At 43.9% G+C, this 20,802-nt stretch overlaps 1 protein-coding gene across 2 annotated transcripts in view; it reads left to right on the top strand.

The window, feature by feature from the left end:
- Nucleotides 1–20,802, top strand: part of LOC146822033 (uncharacterized) — a 274,413-nt gene that overhangs the window by 12,721 nt on the left and 240,890 nt on the right. Inside the window, exon 2 of one of the 2 annotated variants that reach the window (XM_085613144.1) lies at nucleotides 15,648–16,169. In XM_085613144.1, coding sequence (XP_085469270.1) covers nucleotides 15,648–16,169 — 522 coding nt within the window. Of the gene's footprint in view, nucleotides 1–15,644; nucleotides 16,170–20,802 lie in introns of both variants that reach the window. The other variant, XM_085613143.1, reaches the window with a different exon arrangement.

The following is a 20,802-nucleotide window of genomic DNA, read 5'->3' as shown; positions in this document are numbered from 1 at the left end:
CGCCAAAAAAGAGCCAAATCATGCACAATTTTAACAAATGGAATTCAAATTCGGATAAACAAATCTCATGAAGATTGATTATTATCTTATATAACAGCTTTAGAGATATTGGCACTCATTTGTATAGCCCTCTCTTTTTAGTCTTTGCCCAGCCTTGCAGAATTCTCCTGCCCATTTCCCCTGTCAATGGCTCATAGCCCCAAAAAAACTTCCCGTAAAATGATATACCAGCTAGATTACCGGCTATTGTAGTGGAAGAAATGGTCTTATTGACATTAAGCATAATGAACTTAACTACATCCTATCTGTGCTGTTGTAACCTAACTCTATTGTAAAATCTTTACGTTGCACCTGAGTCTAAGAACTCCAGCCAAGCTCTTCTGTAAGCCAGTTTGGTACTTTTTGCTAATGAATTTTCGATGAGTTGATGAGTATTCATAATGCCAAATTCCATATCTCGTTGGGTATCTGAGTCTTCCATATATCTGCTCCGGGCGCCAAACCACAGAATCTCTCCCACTGAAAACGAGATAGGACATCCGCGATATTATTTGCTATTCCTGCAATATGTTTAACTTTGAATATAATCTTAAACTTTAAACAGCCTAGCATAAAAAATTGCAGTAACTTCAACATCTGCTTGTCTTTACCCTTCTGACCGTTGACTAAGTCAACTACTGTCTTGTTGTCTACATTGACTAGCACTGTTCTGTTAGCCAGTTTAGTTCCCCACACAGCTGGAGCCACTATCAATGGAAAAAATTCCAGGAAAGCTATACTTTTCTTTTCAACAGCCCACCTAGCCGGCCATTTATCTGCGCACCACTTTCCTTCCCAAAAAAGGCCGAAACAGTTGGCACCAGAAGCATCAGAAAAAAGTTGCATCTGCCAAATGAAATCGTCGTCCAGTGACCAGAGTATTACACCATTAAAATCGGACAAAAATGTGGACCAAACCTCAAAATCTGCTTGCATTTGCGCTGTAACCCTGATTCTTTGGTGTGGAAGCTTCATACCCGACATAGAAAAACCCAGGCGCCTGCAAAAAGACCTACCTGCTCGTATTACTTTACACAGCGATACAAAAGGGGGTGGCGATGGCCAGAGCGTCAGAACCAATCAAACACTCACACCCAGTCAACAGATCTGGGTTTGATCCATCACCGTTCTTTAGCCCACTTTGCCACCCAAGTTCAGACATGGCCATATGCAAATCAGTCTGACCCTGTGCCTCATGGGAACAGTCCAGCCCGAACTGCCAAGCCATGCCTTCCCTGGACCGGAAACAAGCTTCCTAGGACCGGTTTCTGGCATTTCAGCCGTCTTCAGCCAGGCTTGCTTGACTCCAGTGGCAAAGTGAGCAAGGGACTCACGTCTGAGCATACCCTGCCAACTTATGGCGAACAAAGCGATACAAAAGGGGGTGGCGATGGACAGAGCGTCAGAACCAATCAAACACTCACACCCAGTCAACAGATCTGGGTTTGATCCATCACCGTTCTTTAGCCAACTTTGCCACCCCAGTTCAGACATGGCCATATGCAAATCAGTCTGACCCTGTGCCTCATGGGAACAGTCCAGCCCGAACTGCCAAGCCATGCCTTCCCTGGACCAGAAACAAACCTCCTAGGACCGGTTTCTGGCATTTCAGCCGTCTTCAGCCAGGCTTGCTTGACTCCAGTGGCAAAGTGAGCAAGGGACTCACGTCTGAGCATACCCTGCCAACTTATGGCGAACAAAGCGATACAAAAGGGGGTGGCGATGGACAGAGCGTCAGAACCAATCAAACACTCACACCCAGTCAACAGATCTGGGTTTGATCCATCACCGTTCTTTAGCCCACTTTGCCACCCCAGTTCAGACATGGCCATATGCAAATCAGTCTGACCCTGTGCCTCATGGGAACAGTCCAGCCCGAACTGCCAAGCCATGCCTTCCCTGGACCGGAAACAAGCTTCCTAGGACCGGTTTCTGGCATTTCAGCCGTCTTCAGCCAGGCTTGCTTGACTCCAGTGGCAAAGTGAGCAAGGGACTCACGTCTGAGCATACCCTGCCAACTTATGGCGAACAAAGCGATACAAAAGGGGGTGGCGATGGACAGAGCGTCAGAACCAATCAAACACTCACACCCAGTCAACAGATCTGGGTTTGATCCATCACCGTTCTTTAGCCCACTTTGCCACCCCAGTTCAGACATGGCCATATGCAAATCAGTCTGACCCTGTGCCTCATGGGAACAGTCCAGCCCGAACTGCCAAGCCATGCCTTCCCTGGACCGGAAACAAGCTTCCTAGGACCGGTTTCTGGCATTTCAGCCGTCTTCAGCCAGGCTTGCTTGACTCCAGTGGCAAAGTGAGCAAGGGACTCACGTCTGAGCATACCCTGCCAACTTACGGCGAACAAAGCGATACAAAAGGGGGTGGCGATGGACAGAGCGTCAGAACCAATCAAACACTCACACCCAGTCAACAGATCTGGGTTTGATCCATCACCGTTCTTTAGCCCACTTTGCCACCCCAGTTCAGACATGGCCATATGCAAATCAGTCTGACCCTGTGCCTCATGGGAACAGTTCAGCCCGAACTGCCAAGCCATGCCTTCCCTGGACCGGAAACAAGCTTCCTAGGACCGGTTTCTGGCATTTCAGCCGTCTTCAGCCAGGCTTGCTTGACTCCAGTGGCAAAGTGAGCAAGGGACTCACGTCTGAGCATACCCTGCCAACTTATGGCGAACAAAGCGATACAAAAGGGGGGTGGCGATGGACAGTATTACTTTACAGGCAAAATTAAGATGACATTTGGCTTCCAATAATGTCAATTTCTCAACTGTACGAGCATGTTCCTAGAGCTTAGTTATTTCTATTATTTTCTTCTGAGGTAGCCTGGCCTGCATCCTATTGGTATCTATTTCAATGTCAAGATATGTGAGGCAACAACTGGGGCCTTCTGTTTTGTCCTCTGCTAAAGGCACACCCATGTCCTGTGCAAATATTTTGAAATCTTGCAGCACCTTTTCACATTGTTGGGAGCTGGCCTTACCCATAAATAGAAAATCGCCAAGGTAGTGTGAGACTCCAGTATGCCCTGTACGAAAAGAAAAACACCACTGAAGAAAAGAGCTGAAAGATTCAAACAATCTGCATGATATAGCACAGCCCATGGGAAGAGATTTGTCTACAAACAACATTCCATCAAAAAAGATTCCAAGCAATGAACAATCAGAGGGATGCACTGGCAATAATCTGAAAGCTGACTTAATATCACTTTTGGCCAACTCGGAATTCTCCCCTGTGTTCCTTATCATTGCTAAAGCCGAATCTATTGATGCAAATTGTACCATGGAATCCTCTCTCGCAATAAAATCATTGACTGAATGACCTTGAGGCCATGATAGGTGCTGGATCATTCTAAATTCCCCTTCAGTTTTCTTAGGGACTATGTCTAGAGGTGAAACAATGAGATTATCTAGAGGCCAAGAATCGAAAGTCCAGCCATCCTTCCCTCCTGTACTTCTGTCAGTAGTTTTTTCTTAACTATCTGTGGAAATGCATTTTCAAATTTTAGATTTTGCGCAAATCTGCAACATCGGGGCCCTTGATAACCCAATTTAAATCCTTCTTTAAAACACCATTCTAACAAAGCTGCTTCTTGTGTATCGGGGTAAAATTTGAACCATTTACATAAAATACCTACCTTGATTGGAGTAGAAGCCCTTTGTTTCCAGACTGAAACGCAAAGCCTCTTCCTCTGTTTGGAAAACTACTTCCCCAATTTGCTTGTTCCCCAAAACATTTCATGACTGCATGTTTACCCCCGCACCTTGAGCATTCGTGTTTATATTTGCAGGTTTTTTTTGTACAATACCCTTTATTAAAATTCCAGCATGCTCCGGAGACAATTGTTCGTGGTCTGTTCCAATTGCCCACCCACACCAGGGGGGTTCTGCTCTGAAAGGGCCGATAAGGAACCGCTAAGCCACTAGCTATGTGCATGGATGGTGGGGACGCTGAGGGTACATCCATTGGACCCAAAGCTTTTTGTCGATCTCCCCTCCACGGTTTTTCCGGCATTAAACCGAGCCTGGCTCTAAACTCCTAATCCTAGTGCAGCCAAGCATATGCCCCGAATTCTGTTGCTGCCTTCAGAATCGTGTCCAAATACTTGAACAGTGACACTGACCTATCGGGAAATTTTTTGCAGTATACACTAGCGAAAATGAGAAAAACAGAAGTCCATGTTTCTATGTTTGTTGGTACCCCCTTCTTTCGCTTGTATTTCCCTATGGAGTAGCTTGAATACGTCAATAAAATTTCCTTTCCTTATCTTATCCTTTGTAGCTTTGTTTAAATGTGCACCTAAAGGCATAGAAAAACCCATATAAGGTAAGCGTCTAAAATTTAATGTGGACTTTTCTTCGGACTCAGTTTTATGCGTGGTATCTGAACTTACTGGACTTTTAACCTTGTCATTTGGTGAAACCACCTCTTCGACTCCCTGAGTATACTTATCTAGCATTACCGACTCATTATGTTCACCACCAGTACCCACGCCTTTATCCACCCGCAAACGTTTTTGCATAACATGCGTATGTGCCTCACCTGATTTAATATGAGTATGGTCTTCGGTTAACAGTCTGTTCTTCGTCCCTTTATTGTGATGCCTCGAACTGAATCCGCACTGAGTACCCTCGCTTACTTTAGTCTGTGAAAAATAAAATCTCGAGATGTCTTTAGTACAACCCCCCCTTTTCCCAGCAAGTTTGTGACAGCCTTCCGATATGGTTTCATAATCCAATATTTCCCCATCTTCCAATGACTCATTCCGGTTCACTGGCTGTTCACAACCTACCCCACCCCCTTTCTCCCTGCACTACCACCCCTGCCACTACTGCTTGGCTGTTCCCCATCCCCTATACCCCTTTCATATTCCCTCCAATTAATAGCTTTTTTAAAATATGAAGCTCTTTTATTGTCCAACGGTGTGGGAAATTTCACTGAAAAATCCCCCTCTTCGCCATTTCTGACGCTGCAGGACGCTAGAAGCCTGACTGGAATATCTGTACTGCCCTTTCTTGTGCTTGGCAGTATCTCGCCCACGTTGGGCTGCAAGACGCTTGAACTTGCAGCTGGTAGAGACCTCTTCTCCTTTAACAATCTGTGTTCATCATTTATTCCCTGCGGTATCCACACCCACTGTCCAACTTGGTCAGGTCCCGGAGAACTAATAACCTGACTAACATCGTTCTTTCTGTTGAAGTCTGATGAAAAAGGGTCAATTTTATCCACACCTGTAGTTACATTAACGTTATACAACTCATTACCAGCCTTCTGAGGTAAAAAAGGTAAAACATCCATTTTCTGTGAAGGATTATTCGATAAGAAAATGGTGTCACCTTTTTCACTGGCCACAATAGGGGATAAACCTCTGTCATTTAAACTGTTTCTTGACATTTCCACATTTTTTAACATACTTCTACCAAATATAAAAATAGCTTTATTCCCCTTCGTATCTGGGCCTATTCTCTGTTTGGCCACTGGGTGGTGTTTTTTCTCCATCTAACACTGACACTGAGTCCTTTTTAGGTCTCGCCTGAGACAGCGCTTTAGCGCTGCTCTGGCGAGACTTATAGTAAGCGAGTTTTGGAAGTGCAAACAGTGCTTTTCAGGCCTCCAAATACAGTGCATGTGCCCCGGGCGCACGCACCATTTGGCAGCCTGAAAAGCACTGTCTGATCACTTGCTTTGATGTCCTCAGTGAGCCGCGCGGCCACTGAGGACATCAAAGTGCACACCATTTGCCACCCCCTTGTTTTTTCCTTTGATCCCTATCTTTCCCTTCCTCAATCTCACCCTCTCCCTGCCTTTTACAACTGCGGCCCGCACCACTGTGCCCGCCCCCACTCCCCCCTCCCACTCCCTCCTCATTCTACGTTATGACTCGTTTCCTGTAGCTTCCCATTCTATTAAGGGAAACTGAGGGCACTGCGCGTGTTCGCGTCCTGCCCCTCCCCTTCTTCATTGCACTAGCAAAGTCAGGAGCAGACGGGGACCGAGAGAGCTGCCCGCTTACAACAGGTGAGATTTCCCTCAGCGAGTGGCTGCCGCTTATAGACGGCGCTGGCGAGCCCGCGCTAGAAATGCAAGCAGCCCCAGCCGCCGAAACTCCCTTTGCGGCTTGACGCCTGCGCTGCTCCATGCCAACCCAAGCTTCGGCGAGAACACCGGGGACAATTAAATCCTCCCTCCCGGCCTCACACAATATCCGCAACGCTTCCCTGACAGAAACGGCGGATTCCATGACTAAAAACGGCCTAAAATCACAATTAAGGCGCGAAAGACAGAGCGCCAAAATTAGTTTTCCTACCTCACCGTGGACAGGAAAAGTGCGCCACATGGAATGTTAACGCCTGTGGCTCGCGCTGATAAGTGCCAGCCAATCACGATTGCCTAACTGTCCTAGGGCCATACTATGTGCCCGAAGCTGCCCGGGGGTGTACACTCTGCGAGTGCCACCCCCAGGAGCTCCCATTTTCAGTGGGGGAGAGGGGGCATGTAAGATCTGAGAAGCCGCCAGCTTTGATCTTTTTCTTCACTTTTTTTTTTGAATATGCAAATGCAGGTGTGTTTCACTCGCATACACAACAGATGCAGCGAGTGCAAGGTTCTCTCAACCTAAAATAAACTTATTTTCACTTGTGCTTGTGTTGGTTGTCTATTTACTTATGCGCGACTTCCTCTGATGTGTATGCACAACATTCCTTTTGTCCCGAATTTTCGTCCTGAATTCTGACCTGTCCTGAATTTTTGTCCTGAATTTTGACCCTTTGTCCTGAATTTTTGCACTCACTGTCCTGAATTTGCACCCATGCCAGTTGGTCACCCTAGAGGGGAAGGGACAGTTGCGGTGCTCTGCGAGGCAGCCGGGATCCTTGAAGAGATGTGGCTTGAAGATAGTACTGAAATAGCGGCAGCTGGAAAATGCATTTTCCTGAGCAAAAGGGCCAGGCCGTATCTGTGGGGTCCGTGGGACCTGATTGTGGATGTCCGTGTATTGTGAATTAGGAGGACAGGCCACTGTGCGCTGATTTCAGTAGTTTTTCTTGTGCCGTTTCCGCTAGTGAAAAGTGGGTTGCCTAGCAGTCGTCTTACACCACTAATCAACAGAGCCTCATATTGTTGCCATCACAGTCGCGACGCATTAAACCTAGACATGTCCATCACTAACACTGGGTAAAGGAAGCAACTCTGCTTATAGCCATTATCCCGCACAAACATGCGCTGAGAGCACAAAATCCTTTGAAGCAGGTTGAAGATCAGAAGCAAATGAGCATGTGCTCAATAGAGACACTTTTAATATGCCATATGCGTAAAACATATAGCTTTATTGTTGAAGTAAGTAACATGATGTGAAATATAAATTAATCAATCTGTAATGTCTTTGATGTTAGATTTTATACCACAGCACAGCACTGATATGGGGCACTGTTGTTAAAGGGTGCACTGAGTTAGTAGTAGTAATTTATTTGATCAAAAGTAATTATACACATATTAAACAGTTCACATCGTACATTTAAAATATTTTAAAAAAGCAATAAAATTCCATCGCAAATACTTTCTGATTCTAAACATCATTAGACAATGAAATATATAATATTCGACTGTTTAAAATTCATTAAGACCTTCTAAAACAATTAAATAATGATTATTTAGATTCCTCCAAAGGAAGCATCAAGTTAGTTCGGGTGCAGCAGTATTTGCAATATACCCCCGATTTAGACGTAGGCTCATACCTCTCTACATTGTTCGTGCATATAACCAGGCAGATGACTCGCGTTAGACGCCGCTCCGCTATGCATACAGCAATCGGTACGGCAAAATGGTCAGTAGATTACTGGTACTTCCTGCAGCCACGGAGGCGATGTCCCCACTGGCGGTCCGCTCAGACTCGGAGCCCGCAAGATGGCGGCCACAGTGAACAACTCCGGGCCCCGCCACTCGGAGCACAGCCGCCAAGCTCCGTGACACTGCTCCGAACAGCCCTGATGTTCCAGAGCCCTCCAGGAGTCCAGGCCCCCGAAGAAGGACTGCAGAAAATGCCCCGGTGCCGCGGTAAAAGCTTCCATAGCAGCGGTTCACTGGAGCTTCCAAAGCGTGCGTCTCACTGCATGCGTATTGAGACCACGTCCCTTAGTATAAATCTTAAAAGGGGCTTACATCCTGCCCTTACTTTTCATTCGTTCCTGTGCTAGCCACTTTATTTTCTTCCGTTTCTATAGGTTTGTAGCATACTATTTCCTGTTACTCTTCGTTTCTTCTTCTTATTAGTGTCCCATGGCCCAAGTACTCCTTTTCATCTGCTTTTGTGAAACTTTGTTTTCTAGGTTTTGCCTGCACAGTGCTTGAGCTGTGCTAGTTTTGTTTGTCCTCTGCCCTTCACTAAAACAGTTATATAAGTTGATTAGTCTTATAATAAAATTCCCTTTAAAGGGTGCCAAGACTATTCTCACGATATCCTGTTTCAAGACTATTTTGCATGCCAAGCTAGACTTGATCCAGATTAACAAACCTCCAGCGGGCCTTCCTGAGGGTGAGGGTCTAGCTCCAACACTAAATCTGATAACCTCACCCTATGGATTTGCTCGATTGCCCAGGTTTTTGAAACAAGCAGATGTGGCTACTATCCACCATTTTACAGCATTCCGGGTCATTTAATTTGGGACTTAATCCAGCAACATTCCACTAAATAATTTTGATCTTCATTTATGCTTCCCTGAGATGGATATCCAGCTATTGGGTTGACTTTACTTATGGTTGGTTCAAGCATATGATGCACATGGGGGTGAACTGTGCTTTGAATCTTATTTTCTATTGCACTGTTGTTATGTATAGTTTCCCCCCAAGAATGGCCATTTGAGATCATGGCAACAGTTACCACAGATTCAGCATTGCCCGGTTTAAGTCAATCTGGGTTATCAAGTTTGGTAAGGACTTGAAATCTATTGCTAGTTTCTATTGCAAATTGTTCATTGTCCCTCTGAGGGGTTATGGGCTATGAGTTGTGGAAGAGGTGTGGCACCGCGGCCAGGGCGACTGACTCCGGAATCTGGGGATCACGGTTCGATCCCTGGTGCCGGCGGCAGATTAGCCCAGCACCATGTGACTCTGGGCAATAGCTTGCTTAATCTTCCCGACGGCCCCCAGCGCCTAGAGACCATTATGGGTGATTGTTTGCGCTTTACAAATGTGGATTATTATTATTATTATTGCTGCACGCATTTTAAGCGTGCTCGTCTGCTGCATGTTTTTTTTGTCCTCCGTATTCTTGAGAGGAGGCTGTCACTACTGGACTTAATTAGATTTCAATGGCGATGAGGAACCATTGCCGAAGTATTTATGGGTGTGCTTGATTTTACAGCACTCTGGGAAGCAGCGTCCTAACTCTCAACCCCCACCCACTCCTGGTTGTGTTTTTTTTACTTCTGTTTAATTAAGGACGTGACACACCACATTGTGCATGTGTGAAAATCATTATGTCGACCACTGCAGGGCTGAAATGAAGTCGAGGCTTAAATCCCAGGCGAGGGACTTTGTTCTTTTAAAAAAACAATTTTTTAACTTTTCTTTCTCTTTTTGTGTCTTGGATATGGCACAGATGACGTCGTTCATTAAAAGTCTGCGAAGATTTGCTAAAACAACAGTATGACAGCAGCAGACATAGGTTAAATAGAGGGTCTTAAGACCTGAATCCCAACTGAGAGCTGTCACAGAGACGGCCCCATAAATTGCATCATGTGAGTCTAGACGGTAGACTGAGAGTCTCTCACCGGACACTTCCCCCTTTAAAACACGGGGCAATGGGGTAATCCATCATATCCGCCGCATCCCTACTGTATACACTCTCACGTTATGGCTGGTTGTCCCAAAGCCCTCATGGAAGACCCTCCATTGGCATACCATCAAACCTGTGACCCGCACTCGGCAACAAGAAGCCCTAAGAGGTCAAGTTATTAGCAAAAGTGCACTACATAACAAACGTACAATGTGAAATCACTTCAATCCCGATTTTATTTTTTTAACTAGAAAAATACTATGTGGGAAAATATATCCCCATGCTGCTTTAGCACTGCCTTCAAATACATCTTTTTGGAGTTAGGGATGAAACCTCTGTCCATCGTTAAGAGGATATATTTGGAAACTTTGAGAACCTAAACGTAAATCAATATCTGAACAAATGTCTGTTAAGCCGTATGGGAAATCTTAGTCGCGCCATCTGCCTTTTGTTTCTGTTTGCAAACTTTCTCTCGCAGACACGAAAGAGGAGAAAATGGGTCTTCATTAGAGGTACTCCTGGAGCTGCCTAATTCATTAGTAAAGGTTTTAAGAATTGTTTATTTTTTAAAGTAAAGATTGAATTTTTCAGACCGTAGTTATTTTCGGCCAAAAGTTTCTGCTGCGACTCTGCAGTATTTTAAACTACAACGTTTCTCCATGCTGTTTTTCTGTTATTCTTTGCAGATGCTGTTCAGCCTACAGCTGTTTGATTCCCATTGGCTATTGAAAACAGTATAAAAATGTTGTGAGAAGGGCATCTGGCTCATGAGTGCGACTTCTTTAGGTGGTCTGTTGGTAAGGCATTACTGCCACTCTCAAATGTGCTATTTTGAAGAGAAGGCAAATGATGATGGTTCCCCTGTGCACTGCATGGCTCAGCAGTTTGGCACAGGGATACCTACCAAGTGTTAGTTTATAAATGGATTTGTGCCTGTATCGATGATCAGATTACATTACAATCTTACATTTAGTATAGAAATGCACACTTAATCAGTTGGTCATGCCATTCTAGTTGTCCCCTTTGTGGCCATTAAATCTAAACTGTTCCTTCCCCAGCGTGGGGTGCTGTGCTACAAGGCTTGAAGTAAACAATCAAATGTGCTATGATGCGGTAAGCGCTGGCTGCGCCATAGCATTTTATTTTTATTTACTTTGAGTCATGTTGCACAGGACCTTGCGCTGCTGTGCAACAGCTTTGAAAAACATTGACAATAGGTCTCGCTTGTTGAGTGAGTGATTCCCCAGGTAGGTGGATGGGCGTGTCCAAAGCCTGGTTGAGTCAGAATGTTCATAGCGGACGAGCCTGCCTCTTCAGGCCTGCAAAGTGAGTGGGCATCTATTCGGAGGCAGAGTCTCTGCATCCTCCAGGGTGCCTTCCAAAGGAGGACCATGTCTGGGATGGATCCACAGTGTTGGATGGGACCCAAGAAGGCGGATCCTGATTGTTGGACAGGTGGACACTTTCTTACCCTCTCCTGCTGCCAAATGGTTCCTCAGGGGGTTTGCACTTTATTCCCTTTCCTGAGAATCCAGTTCCCTGGAACCTTGCAGGCAGCACTGCCCTAAGGATGCCTGGAAGAAAAAGTGGGCCAGATGGAGTGAGTCGCTAGTTGGAGCTTCAGCCATGTTGGTACATTTGTGGTGGTCTGTCATTCTCTAGTCTAGATGTCTCAAGTTTATTCATAATACCATACCCCATGTTGATTTCTTGGGAAGGGGACAGCAAGGAGGTTCCATCATCCGCAAGATACTGCAGTGCAGTACCTCTGTTGTGGAACTGTTCTTGCTTCCCATAGTTGGTGGTTGCACACAGGGCTAGGGATAATGCAAGCACTAGGAGACGGATAGCCTAGAAAGCCATGGGAGAAGAATACCTTGAGGGTGAGACAGGTGATAGTCTGCTGGCTATATTCTATCCACTCTGTCTGTGTATAGAAGAGCCATTAGAGCTGATGCTTGTGACTGTCTCATCGAGTCAGATTCATAGACGTGCGTGGAAGGCCTGGGTGAGCCTCTTCCCTCCTCTTCTAAATCCCCGTAAGTTATGGCTGTCGGAAAGCAGATCACACCCGCTGATTGTAACACCCTGGATAAAAGGGTCTTTGACCCACAGGGGATTGAGGGTGGTAATTATCCAAATCATGCATTTGTAAAACAATAGTTAGAAGTATTTTGTGGTATTGGTTAGGCACAGGCCGATGAACAGGGGCAAGCCCTTCGTTTCGCAGAATGACACTCAAAACCAGCAGCCAATTACTGTTACGACAGCACAGGTAACAACACTGTGAGTCCCTTTCTATGGAAAAAGTAGACTACAGAAAAACACCTCTCCCTGAAGCTCTCTCTCCACTTAGGGGGCCAGAAGGTACCTGGGTTAACAAGCATTTGCAATGCAATAGGTCTCGCATTTATACGAGTTTGAGCTATTGGCATTGTAAATGACAATGCCTTTTATTTATGTTTTAAAAACCCACACATAAATAAAAGGCATTGCCATTTACAGTGCCAATAGCTCAAACTCTTAACAGCTGCGAGACCTATTGCATTGCAAATGCTTATTGTTTCAGTGTACAGCTTCACTATGTCTCCCCTAATCCACCATTCATTAAAAAAAAAAATAATGTCCGGGCATAGTTACCGCTGTCATCTGCAGCAGCCTTGTGATTGCTGCTTTATCAGAAGACATTTTCGACATCTGTATTGAATAAATGTTGGCTTTTTGCGATTGGACTTCCAAGAAGCCCTCCAGCGCTGTTTAATTCCTTCAGCATTGAGCTGCCAACACGTTCCAGGCTCCCCCCAGGCCCTGGCAGCACACAGCTCAGATCACATGCTCCTGGACGGGGATGGGTGACTTTCCCCCAGCCTGGCGAGGAGGCAGCGTTGCATCTTCCCTTCATTTGCTCAAATAATCAATATCAGCTGGGGCATGGCTCCAGCTCAGCATAGATTTTATTTTCTATGGGAACGAACCCGAATTGATTAGGATTTTCCATAGTTTCAAAAATGTAAATTCGCATCTGTGTTTTTGCACTTAATTCAAAATTAGAACCAGGCACGTTATGTCAGTCCGTTGCTAGGTAACGAGAGAGAATCAGGCCGTGGATTAGCGCGAGGGTAACAAGCCTTTCCTCGTTTTATTTTTAAGAATCAACGTTTATTCATTTTCAATATAGAGAATAACTCCAAGCAATTGGGGGTGCTACCAATCTGTGAAATCAACAGCAGCTCGTGCCTCTAACCAAGAAATTGCTGAACTTCTTCCGCTTCACCATCAAGGCTACTCCAGTGCTTGAGATGGAAACATGAAACTGAGATGGAAGCGACGGAACACCGGTACTCGCCCTCTCAAAATAACAAGTTTAAAGTAAACAAGCGCGCACTGAAGCTGACGGAGTGTGAGGGGGAGTGGGGGCGGGCACGCAGGCTGCCAAATGGTGCGATGAATCACGGCTAAAGTGAAAGCAAACAAGTGGTTGCAGGACTCCAAATGGTGCGCGCGCCCGGACGGGTCACATGCACTGTAGTTGGAGGCCTGCAAAGCCACTGTTTGCACTTCCAAAACGCGCTTACTATAAGTCTCGCCAGAGCCAGCGCTAAAGCGCTGGTCAGGCGAGACCTAAAAATGTAATTTTCTGTTTAAGGGTTGTATGCAGAATTGCTGAGCATTGAGTGGTAATGCTGCCAATATCTATGGTTCCAGCTCTGGTTTCATCTCTGTCTTTCATGCGTGATGCCAAGACCAACTTAACCTAAATGCATGTTATAGTTTCCAGCAGGGTTTATTTTTCAGGCAAAAGTCGCTTATATAGTTAAAGCTATGCCCTTTTTTGGTTCCAAAAATAATCACTAAGGGATCACTTGAGTATCGAAGCAGTCCCCCTTCCCTCTTTTACTTTTGAGGACTCATGTTTTCAATTTTTGCAAGGAGCCACTGACATGGGCTTATGGGCCTTCACTTTTACACATACTTTAATAACACTTAGGTCATTTTCTGCCTGTCTGCTGATTTGGGTGGAACAACTATATAATGTCATCCATGTGAGCTGGGGACCTGAACTGGGTGGACAGCCACTGCCTGCATAGAACTCAGAGGAGACCGTGATGATTGAAATGTGAAGCAGCGAGGCCTTACTTATGTTGTGGCGTTACAGTTCATGGCCACTGGAATTAGAGGACTGTCCCAATGGAAGATGTTAGATATCTTGGCTTTCGGTTTGATGTTTGCAATGAACGCAAATGTCTTCTGTGCCTCTCTCTGTATGCTGGGACTCAGCTGTCACAGGATTTCCCCCCTTGATTATGGGCATTCGTATTACTTCAGCCTGACTGAAAATTCCCTTTCTAAAATTCACCTGAACCATTCTCAACTTCTACGGTACTTCCTAGTGCTCATAAAATTGCAGCTGCTTCTCCTCTGCCTAAAAGCATGCATTGGCTTCCTGCCCACTACTGGCCCAACTAGCCACGTACCTTATTCATTGGTTCATGTTTGACACTGCCTGCTCAGTGCGTCACATTTGAGCCCTCCTGCTAGTTGGTTCATCTTGAGCCTGTCATTTCATTCGTTCATGTTTGAGTATGCCTCCTCGACTTTTTTGAAGAACATTCGAGTTCTTTTATCCTTCCAGTGTGCTTTGATCTACAGACCAGTCTCTATTAATCCTCCCTCAAATTGAGAAACAGTGGAAAGGGGTAAAACTGTATATGTTTTTGTTACCTATCACATTATATGCTCTCTTCTTCCACATGAGCTCTAATCAAACTATCTACAGTTGTAAAAAAAATATCAAGACCTGGTTGTTCCTGCAGTGTTGGAACTAATGCCTTTTTCCAGTTTAAAACCAGGTCCTGTTCTCAACCTTTACCAGGAAACGCTTAGAAGTCTGTTGTGCTCTAGAAAAAATCTAGAATAAATATCTCACCCTTTTCTCTCGGGGTTCCACTGCAATGGCAGCATCAAGTATGAAAACTCCTTCAGGTATTTCCCCAAACATAGAGCTAAGTTATCATTGGTTGTGACTCTGGCAGCAAAGGTATCTGCCTTTGTATGAAGTAGATTTAGGCACTTTTTTGGAGTAGGTCGCTTTGCATATGATCTGCTAGTCATCCATGTTTAAGATAACACTCTGAACACTGGTGTAGATTGTGCCAGGATAGATGTCAGGCGAAGGTAGTAATGATGGTTTATACACCCACCAAGTCCACCAACGTTCACTTCTGGCCCTTAATATTTCTGAGAGCTGTTATTTATTATTTAGTATCTTTGGACGTAGCATACAAGGCCAAGGAGTGCCAGCGGCCTTGACTTAGACCTCTGCGGTGCACAACGCATCAAGAGCAAACATATAAATACATATCCCAAATACAGGTGTACAAAACATATGGAGGTATATGTAAATAAGCACTGATAAATATGTATTAACAACAGTTCAGGGACATGCAAACATAGAAATGTTCTCTCTGTCTCTGTTCCAGTCTCACAAAAAGATATAGTGGGAGTCAGACATATGAACATGCCATTTCTCAAAGTCTGATCCAAATAGAATTTCCTGTTTGAAAAAATGTGAATTCATTGGGGGCAGAAGGACTAATACCCAAGTTAAAACACTTCATATTGGGAACTCAACTTCAATTTATGGATTTTGGAAGTGGTAAAAAGATTAAAGCACTAATTCTCTATTAGCAAAACTCCAGACATTAAACTTCTTCGCACTTCTAGTTTTGGGCTGCAGAAATTAAATTTACAAGCTGTATTGTTGCTAATTAATATTCTGACCATATATACATATATATACATTTGTGTTTTCTGAAGCAGAAAGAAGTGACATATCGACAAGCATGCAGCATCGAGGCAGAGAGTCACACGGGCATGGAACGGCAGATGCATTCCAAGCAACAAAACTATGAGGACCAGAGGGTGGTAAGAGAACTCAGATCAGGTCAGTGCTCAACACAGACCTCTAATAGCAAGCATACGCCGTCTGTGCACATTGATGGAAGGCCCCAGGAAAAAGGCAACCTGGAACAAAAATTAGACAGTCCAGCTGAGGAGGAGCTTGTTGAGATAGCCCCCTTGGCCTCTGAGCCATTGTCCACATCACCCTGTGATGCCACGGGTCAAGCCGCCAGCCACTCTAGTTGCAAATTCCTGGAGGCGTTTAAAATGAAGCTGGAGTACAGTCAAAAGCAATTTGAGTTCAAGGAAAAACTGGCACATGAGAGAGCTATGCGAGAGACTGAGTTGAAATGGAACCCGGATTACCCGAGAGCCCTAGAGAAGCTCCAAGAGAAAGAGGCTGAACACCAGAGGCTGCAACAGAAGAACAACAGAGATACAGTAAGCTTGCACCACAATCTGGAATGCTATCTCAATATCATTAAGAGCTGTTTATTTTTTTTTTATGTGGAAAAGGGTGTGTGTGATTTGGTTACATATTTTTGAGCACCCAAGACTTTGGAACAGTGCTCTAGGGGATCGTTGATATTGTAGAGGCAGATAAACGAGTTTCAAGCAGGGTGCATGGAATCATTTCAGGCAAATACCTCCCAAATTCAGATGTGGTGCTTGCTGTGACCATGTCCACTGAAGTTTATTATTCAACAACAAATAGGAGGTGGGTTGTTTGGGGAATCACGGCATTCCCCTATAGTTCACCTACTACCACTATGTTTATGCATTGTCTTCAAGATAGTATCATTCTATTCTGATCCCGCTGCAGTTCCGAAACATAAGATGTAGCATAATATGAAAAAATAGGAAAGGTTTTCGATAGCATTTGGTGGGTCAGATGCAGAGACAAAGCAAATAATTTGGTATTCAGTGACATGAATTATTTGCTGGTCACCGCATGGACAAGTCAAGAGTGTTTGACTACAGTAAACTTGTGGGTTGTGCTGTCTTCTTATAATGGCTACACATTGTTGGATCTAGTCGTGTGGGAGGCCTCAAGGGTTGGAAGAAGATCAGCAACAGTTATTCTAAAAAAGTATTCCGCTTCAGCCACAAATGCTTCACAAATAAGCATGTCTTTCCACAAGGGTGTTTTACTTGCTTGCGTGGTCAGACATGTTTCTGATTCAAGTGTTCTGTTGTTTTGCTAAGCTCACATGTATATGTTTATTATTGTTGTATATTGTTATTTTAATTATTATTTGCATATAAGATATGGTATGTTAAAATATTTAATTTATTTGATGTATTGGACACCAGCCATGTTAAGTATGGATTTAAGAGACTTTTCAGTTCCACATGCACAAACTAATTGTAAAGGTAACTTCTCCAGAGGAAAGGGGGATTAGTTTAGCATGGAGTGTCCTTATCAGAAACGTCAGTTTAGAACTCAACATCATATGCCTCACCTCTGATAATATCCATATGGGCAAAAAATATTGGCTGCTATATTTCTATATTATACATCTATCTATTATATATACTCCGAGACGGATTGGTATGCGTGTGTGTGCTTGTACATCCTTGCTCTATTTCCATAACTACGCATCTGTGTTTTCGCCTTTTGTATATCCTCTCTCTGTGTTTGATGTGAGTGCGACAATAGCACCCAGCATTTGCTGACTTTTCTCTGGAAGTGAGGGAGCACTGTTATGAGGGGGAAGGAGACTAGTATGTCTCACATGCTGCAGAGTGTCACAGTATCCTACTGAGTACTGGCATGATTTTGTATGCTTTATCATCGAAAAAATGACCCAAACGGTGTCAGTCGTTTACTTTCATATAGACCCACGTTCACTTGTGCAAAGTATTATTAATACTAAAAAAAATTAGAAATTAATATCCATAGGTCAGGCTTGTACCCTAGTCAAAAGGTGTGCAAGGTGTATATCACTTAACACTACACCAACTGCTCTCTTGGTTTGACGTTTTGGCTAATAGTTCTTTTAATTCATTGATTTCACATTAGGCCTTTTCCCACTACCATGCAGAATTTCATTTACATGCCAGAAACTCAAACATTTTTCATGCTCCAAAAACTCAGAAATTCCCCACTATTACTGTGGCCCTGGCCCCATACATTTTGGCTTCTCCAAGACTTATTCCACCAATTAAGGGTTTTCTTCCACAACAAACCATCCCCTGCCTCTCTGCATGTTCATGCCTATTCATGCTAGAAACTCCTCCTGCACTACCAGCCGTTAATTTCTGAATTGATCCACTTAAATATAATTTAGTCTAATTAAAAAAAATACATGAAAAAGCTAATAGCCATAGGCCAGGCTTGCTGCCTAGCCAAAGGACAAATACGTCCACACCACTTTCCATTAAACCAGGATTTCTACTGGATATGAGTATTGCTTAAAAGGTTTTTTGACACCTTCCTTTTCAATAGTCCTTCGATTACTATGCTGAATTTCTATTAAATGCTGCAAATGCATATGTGTATTTGAATGCACTAAATACAAGGAGGCATTGCTCCCTTTTTAAATCGAATCACAGCGCGTATGCGCTGCTGCTAGACTTGCTGTAATGGATAAAAGCACTCTATTCCCGCCTCCTGCTTACTATTGGTTCATTCCAGTGTAGCTCTGCTTTGCTGCTTGCTGTCTCGTTCAGGCAGCCGAAAGCTCCTTTCCTTCGAAGGCTCAGGATCACTGGTAAAGTTCAATGTACTTAGGCTTGCCTTCCATATCTCCTGTGTGTCAGAACTTTTGTATCTTTATTAATGCTTTTAGCCCATTGCTCCTTCCGCTGTTTTGATTCCCCATCTGCTTCGCATTAATTTATTAGCCTTCTGGCAGCTTTCAAGCTCAGAATGCAATGAAATAATTAAGGCGAAAACATAATGAAAAGATAACGAACAGTTGACACCGTAGTGACCGTACCAATGTTAACACGTTTTTAATTGCAATAAACACTTCAGTTATGCAGAATACAATACACAGATGGTGCTTAGTATTGTTCTTCTTAACATATGCTACATCGATTGAGTGAAAAATTATGGGTCAAAAATAATCTTTAGAAATATGCTCATGAGCCGTCGCAGACCCCTCCCCCCCAACATCCCCCCCCCCCATCCTCTGACCTTTAATTACATTTCTAGCTCTCCGAGGCACGCTGACAGGGTGTTCCCGTCAGATAAATAAATAATCTACAATCCTATTCAATGGACAAAGCCTTATGTGGGCGAGAACGTTTTAAGACATGGATTCCCTCAGTTGCATTTCAATGTAAGTGAATGCAGATCAGTGCGTGCTTTTTTGGCACAGCATCAATTAAAGCAGAGGTTTAGGACTGTTCAGGTCCGGAATGGAATGTGACGTCATCAGATGATTAAGGAGGTGAAGGGCGACAGCAGCAAACCGGTGAGGAAAAAGTAAAAGTCTCCTTGTTTTTGTGAACCTCTCGGACAATGGGGGTTGTCTACTTTTTTTAATGCAAACTTAAATGTACGCCCATATGTGTTAGTGCATCGGGAGGAATTCACATTGTATTACACTAAGATTTGCATGCTGATTGGCAAGGCTAGACTAGAACAATAAAATATTAATATTAAAAGTTCCTGGAGACACACAAACACACACTCACTCACTCACTCTTTGGTTTGTTATACACAAAATCATATTCGGGTACAATCAGAAAACACAGAATGCAACCCCAACTGCAGATCACTGACATGACAAGCTTTCTGCTTTCAACCTGTCCAAAGTCAGTGACCACTGCCTTCATTTACACACCAGCCCCTCTGCTGTACCCCCATTATTGACGTTACTTTGTCAAACAAGAAGAATTCCAAGCTGAAGCAGAGTACAGGAAAAGGCCACCTGAAGTTCATAGACCGCTTGATCACCAACCACATGCCTTTTATGCTTTGGCAACAAATTTGCAAGCTCAGCGCACATGAAGTTGAGGCTGTTTGTGAACAATCCCGCTACAAACCTTGCCTCAGTTTGTGTCCACTTTTGTTCTTCCGTTTTCTGCTTCCTGCCAGCACTGAAACCGTACCATGGTGTCCTCATATTGTTTTATTTCCACACTTCCATAATCTCTTCTTTCAGTGTGGACCACTAGTACAACTTTCATTTTTCATACCACTTTACACTTAAGCATAAATTGGGTTTTTGACTTCTGTGACACAGGCTACACTGTCTCTTTTTGGACAGGGCCACGAAATAAATTGAATATGGATGACACTTGCCTATAATAACATGTTGGCATAGATAAACTAAAAAACAACAACATGAAGTGTGTCCAGAGTATTAGCCAATTTTTATGTTTAGTAAGGCATTTCAATCTGTCACCTTTATGCAGTCAATGACTAGAGACTATTTGTAAACTCTAGTACTGCATTTTTTCTTTACACTTTCAGTTTAGAAATAAGGTTTGACAGTACTGTGGGCTGCACGGCACTCCCAGGTCATGTTCAATGCTCACTCAGCTCAAGTTGGGCAAAATCACAAACGGACACTTAAAAGTAGGTTGTGAGGTACTAAGTCGACGTTTGTTTTCCAGACAGTTCAGTTCGGCTTAGTAGTGGTGCACGGATATTCCTCATTGGTTACAAAGTAGAACTGAATATTTGTGCCTTCATAGGTGCTACAGTGCACTCCATTTCTACATACAAGTCTTTGCAGTTCTCATGCTGCTGCTGCTATTTTCTATCTCCTATTTCTTTTCTGAGGAGGGGGTGGGCCTTCTGTTTTTTTTCTGCTTTGTGAACCTAGTCATTGTGCATGAAAATTCCCCTTATCATCAGTTCTTTGACTCCTCCTATGTGGGACACTGAAGAAGCATATTTCACTCTCAGTGAGTCCCAGACTTCATTATTTACATATTCATCCTTGCTCTGCTTTCAGCTCTGACTGTGTTGTTATATCTGCTGCCGCTTCCTTCTCAGCGTCTAACAAGCATTTGCAATGCATTAGGTCTTGCATTTGCACCAGTTTGACCTATTGGCGCAGTAAATAACAATGCCTTTTGTTTGTGTTTTGAAAACCTGCAAGCGGTGCGTAAACAC

Source organism: Triturus cristatus, chromosome 6 (genome assembly GCF_964204655.1).
Source record: "Triturus cristatus chromosome 6, aTriCri1.1, whole genome shotgun sequence".
Taxonomy (NCBI): domain Eukaryota; kingdom Metazoa; phylum Chordata; class Amphibia; order Caudata; family Salamandridae; genus Triturus; species Triturus cristatus.
This window is presented reverse-complemented; position numbering and strand designations above follow the sequence as displayed.